The sequence below is a fragment of the Cyprinus carpio genome, chromosome B7 (assembly GCF_018340385.1).
Source record: "Cyprinus carpio isolate SPL01 chromosome B7, ASM1834038v1, whole genome shotgun sequence".
Classification (NCBI taxonomy): Eukaryota; Metazoa; Chordata; class Actinopteri; order Cypriniformes; family Cyprinidae; genus Cyprinus; species Cyprinus carpio.
Genome location: NC_056603.1, coordinates 46,687,640 through 46,692,988, shown reverse-complemented (window position 1 = coordinate 46,692,988; position 5,349 = coordinate 46,687,640). Strand labels below are relative to the sequence as shown.

Genomic DNA, 5,349 nt, shown 5'->3' with positions numbered 1-5,349 from the left:
CAGCCCGGAAGGCTTGCATTTGATGTTTTAAAAGGTACTCACGGAAAGAGTGCTGAGTTTGCATCAACTCTAAAGATAGATGGCATTAAGTAAGTGGAAGAGGCAGGCGACCCAACCTGGCTCACTGATGAGAACCATTCTGAACTCTCACCGATTGAATGTGGGCCAGAAGAGAGCCAAAAGCAGGATAAATAGAGAAAGTGAGAGAAACAAGATTGATAATGATGCTGTGTGCACCAAACACTCACTTCAAAGCCCACCTCCAAATTCATCTTCAGGTGTTAAAGAATAGACAACAGCACAGACAACTGTAAACGAGCTGTGAATGACTGGAATTATTGGTCTTTCTAGCTTTGTAACTATAGCACATTTTCACAGCTGTCACATTTGAGTTCCTGTTCTGGGGTGCATTTCCCATACAATGATGTAACTCGCTGATTAACCACTATAGCACGATGCATTGTTGCTAAAACAAACTAGCCAGTTACGACTGTTTCCCGAATACGGTCGCATCTCCGTCATTTGAACCACATTAGTTAAACAACATAGGGCCATTGTTAATGACGTCACACACCTGAATCATGAACTTCTGCTATTTAACCGATTAGACATCTCTAAGATGCTGCTATATTGAACATGGCACCTGATTATTAATTTACTATGTTTTGTTCCCTGTCATTTTGCTTTATTTTATGTTTTATTCATTGCAGGTTTCCTCTTACATCATACTGGTGTTCCCCGGGGTTCATTTATGCACATGCACACTCTTCAAAAACTGCGCTTTTAGAAGACACGCAAAAATACATAGATTAAAATGCATTTATATTTAGATAGAATGGAATATATAGAATGTACTGCATGCTAGCTTGCTTATTGTGCCCAATAGCATATTTATTTAAGCCCATATCCCTTGCTAACAAGAAACTATGATTCTAACCATAGGCAGAGAGCTGTAGTTCCTAGCACGTAAGTTTGCGACGCTGTTTGCGAATGTTCGTTTGAACTATGGGTTCGGGAAACACTGAATTGTTGAACTATGAACTTGCGACCATAGTTGGCTAATGATGTTTTTTGCAAATGCAGCCGTTTAGTTCATCATCTCATTTAGTTTATTTGTCTTATTCTTAGTTAACCCTCCTCACCTGTGCTACCCTCATCAGGTCACCTATATAAGGTCTATCCTTTGTTCATTTTGGTTGTCCGATATTATTTGTGTTTCAGCTTGTGGAGTACACTGTGATCTTCGTTCTTGGATATCTATTAAATATTGAAAAGCTAATCTTCTTATGTGCCTTCTCATTACCAGAGGCATGACAGGATATCGGACCTTAAAGCAAGATGAATTATGCTGAGGACCAGCTATGGTGCCTGCTGCACGGTGGTCGGCCTTTGGAGAAGTATGTGGAGGAATTCATCAAGCTCTCCTATCTGGTGAGCTGGCCTGATGCCTCACTATGTGCCTGTTTTCAGTTGGGACTGGACGAGAATACCATCTGTTTTAGTTCTCTCGTATGTGATTTCTCTTTGGTCTAGTAAATAAATCTTATCCTGTATTTAAACGGCTCTAACTTTGAGGTAGAGGAAATTAGACAAGATAAGAGCCGTTCTAGTCCAGACTCTTCTGTGAACCTCTGGTCCTCGCCAGCTTACCCCAGGCCGGTATCATCCACATGCCTGGCCAATGGCTCTGACCACCCCTATCCTCCTGTGTTTCCCCGAGGCTGTAAGTGGGTTTCCAACAGCACTGACCTGGGGGTTAAAGTTGCATGCCCAAGATTAACAGATCCGTCTCCCTTCCTCCATTTCCAGCTCCCAGAACCATTCCAGTCCTGAGCCTAGAACCAGCGGCTGCTCCACTCTCAAGCCCACCAACCGCTCCACTCGCAAACCTGCCGGCCGCTCCACTTTCCAGACCTATGATAATATCAGCCTTTTCTTCAACCTCAGCCCAAAAGAGGAGGATGAGGAAAAGGCGGTTTTCAGTCCCGATGCTCACTCCAAAGTTCGCCCCAGAATGTTCGGCAGAGCTCAACCAGAAGCCCAGCCCTCCTTTGTCTCTGCTGGTCCCGTTCAGCTCACCTTCATCTCCGCTGGTCCCGCCAGCTTTCCTTAATCTCCTTCATCTCCTTCGCCTCAGCTGGTCTTGTCCAGCCATCCTTCATCTCATGAGCCTCCTGCGTTAGCCAGCTCCGCTCCTCCAGAGCACCCTCCAGTGCCCAATCCTCCAGAATCCCTCTGGGCATGGAAATGCCTAGTTTTCCCCAAGAAAATATCCTTTATATATCTGTTGCCATAGTGGCCAAGGCAGGGAACCTGGACAAGGCCACGAAGGCTACTCCATGGCCTTCTGAACTCCCTGATCTGCCCTGGAGGCCTTCCTTGTCTCCGCCCTTTTCCTACCCTGCACCAGCCTACAGGATGCCCGCTCCCCACTCTCCGTTGGAACTGTTATGGCGCAGGACACGCCTTCTGGGAGGGGGGTGATATTTCACGTTTGAGTTCCTGTTCTGTTTAGTTCATCTCGTTTAGTTCATTTGTCTCATTAGTTAACCTTCCTCACCTGTGCTACCCTCATCAAGTCACCTATATAAGGTCTATCCTTTGTTCAGTTTGGTTGTCCGATACTATTTGTGTTACAGATTGTGGAATGCCCTGTGATTTTCATCCTTGGATATCTATTAAATATTGAAAAGCTAATCTTCATCTTCGTGAGCTTTCCCATTACCAGAGGCGTGACAACAACCATTAAGCATACCTTAAATATACTCTTACTTAAATAGTTTTCAGGTTTCAGAGTAGAGCATTTGTTTAGCTCTTTATACAAGGAAATGTATAAAATCCCTAATCGGATGCTATTTCTTTAGTTCACTTAATTTATAAACAGTCTAGATGCCTAATGATCTCTAAAGTTACTGGCTGTACTTGAAAGAAAATATTTGAACAGTCAGCCCTGGACTGTTTTTACGTGCAGCGAAAAGGCAGAAAGTCACTGAGGAAAAGGTGAAATTCTGCTAGAGTAAGCCTTCAAAACCACAACTTTCTTTACTCGCAAATAAATAAGAAAAGAGCAAACTAAGACATGCCAGGAGCACTATACATATATACATATATATATATATATATATATATATATATGAAGATATATATATATATATATATATATATACATACATAAAAAACAAAAATCATGTTTAGGTGGTTTTTTTTTATTTAAAGTATCTCTCTTTGAACTAATTCATAATCTTAACTTGGAAAAGGGACTGATTACAAAAGGCACCTCCTTTCTTTTCAGCCTGAAAATATATATATAAAAAATAAATGACTGAATATGAACATTGACATAATATAAGAAATGACAGCTGGATTAAATATACTATTCTCTAGCATTTTACTTGCCAGTCTATGCTTCACTTGAGAAAGACACAAGAAGTGAGGTTATCAAACTCAAAGACTGCTTTATACATTTTATGAGATCATTGAGTTTGAAGAGAATTCATTAAAGTGAAACAAGGCAACAGACAGAGAATCCTCCCAAAAGCCTAATCATCTGATTAAATTGAGGCAAAGACATTTTTTAAACAGTGACTTATAGGTACTCAACCTCAGCTCTTCATTTTATCTTGAAAGCTTTAAGCTTATAAAATATACAGTTGAAAATTAAGCTCTTTGGCTGATTATGTGATGGGCTTTTTCTAATGCATCTAAAGAATTGCAGCCAATTAGCTTTAAGAAACAGTCATCCCAGTAGTGCCATTAATCTGTGCCACCAACAGGGTGTGTGAAATAGTTAGCTGGGCTCTAATGACAGTAATCAACAATGATTAAAGGGAAATGATCACCATTTACCAAGTAGCGTCATTAAGGCTGGTGGCAGAGCAGTCTGTGTGACCTCTTAGAAAGAGAACAAGAAAGTACATATAAACCATGTGAACTTGTCATTCTGTTATTTTAAAATTGACTGTGATCCAAAGAGTGATCCAAAGATTTTTGTCTCTGTCACTACACATACAGATGTTAGGAAAACAGAATAGAGTCTTGAGTTTTTTTTTTTTTTTTTTTTTTTATTCAAACAGACAGTTGTGTGAATAGGACAATTCGAGACACACCTGTTAGTAAATGTGATTGTCAATTCCAAACACTGTCTGTACATGCAGTAGTAGAAAGTAACATGAACATTCAATGAACAGATAATCAATCCCCTTCTCTAATTGCTGAAAAAAATATCGACAGATAATTATAGCAAGTATGAATAGAGTGCAGGAAGTGTTCTTCCTTTTTTTTTTTTTTGACACAGAGTCAAAAACCCTCTGCATCTGACCATTTTTTCTCCCTTTCTCTTCTGCCCAAACACTTAACAGGAGTTTTGTCTTTTTTTTTCCAACCCACCAAGCCAGTACTTATATTTTCTGCCATATTTCATAACCAGAGAAAGTTTGACAGCTCTAACATACTAGTGACTGACAGCAAAGAATTACCCACAATGCACGGCCCATGTCATACATGTGTCAATGATGCGACTGACAACTAGTTTTTGACTGCAGTTCCAATCATGCAGGACATGTCACCTGAACATGCTCTCATAATTTGGTTGTTAGTCCCGAAATGTTAAGGTTAAATATATACAATGTGGCTGTCACTTTCGAAACTAAACCCAAACTGTAAGTGAACATACCTGCTTTTAGCACTACAAACAGGACTAACAACCATTCTCTGCTGCTGCGTGTCTATACCTTGTTGAAAAAAAACAGCATATGCTGGTTAGGTGTTTTGAAGAAAGTTAAAAACATTAACAGATTGACAAGTTAAGCTGATTGGTTCACCTTATGTCTGCTTGCAGTTTGTTCATAACATGCACTGGGAACATAAAGTGGTTTAGGTTTACTTTATTTTGTGTAATTCACATTTTAAACAACAACAACAACAACAGAAAAAAGGTTTACAGCATTTCACCACATGGAAAAGATTGAGAAAATGTGAAAATCTTCCATTGTTTTTATGCCATAATTTAAATAAATAAATAGTTGAAGCAGAGTGATAATGTCAAAAAAATAAAAAAAATAAAAAAAAAAACTTTTTAAAAAATATTATTTATATATTTATATATTAATAATAGTAATATTACAATAATTTAACACTCTTGTTGTTCTTTTGTATACTTCTGGATATAGGTTTAAGTTGTTTTAACAAGTGTGAACACTGACAAGAGTAACTATTACAACAAAACATGGATACAAAGGCATCACTTGCAGGTTTGTAGTTTTCACACACTGTTGAAACACGTGAAACATTAGAGCTGCAGTTCTTTTAGCTTAGCTTCTAGCTTTTTCATGAAGACATTAAGTAATTGTC

General features: G+C 38.9%; 1 protein-coding gene across 2 annotated transcripts; it reads left to right on the top strand.

The window, feature by feature from the left end:
• Positions 1-1,211: 1,211 nt before the first annotated feature.
• LOC122137883 (proline-rich receptor-like protein kinase PERK9) lies at positions 1,212-2,689 on the top strand. 2 transcript variants are annotated; one of them, XM_042726885.1, is made up of 3 exons: positions 1,212-1,431; positions 1,576-1,723; positions 1,810-2,689. In XM_042726885.1, the coding sequence occupies exons 1-3, from the start codon at positions 1,339-1,341 to the stop codon at positions 2,181-2,183; spliced, it is 615 nt and encodes a 204-aa protein (XP_042582819.1). In that variant the 5' UTR covers positions 1,212-1,338; the 3' UTR covers positions 2,184-2,689. The 2 variants fall into 2 exon arrangements, with proteins under 2 accessions (XP_042582819.1, XP_042582820.1); XM_042726886.1 differs by lacking the exon at positions 1,576-1,723.
• The last annotated feature ends 2,660 nt before the right edge of the window (positions 2,690-5,349 follow it).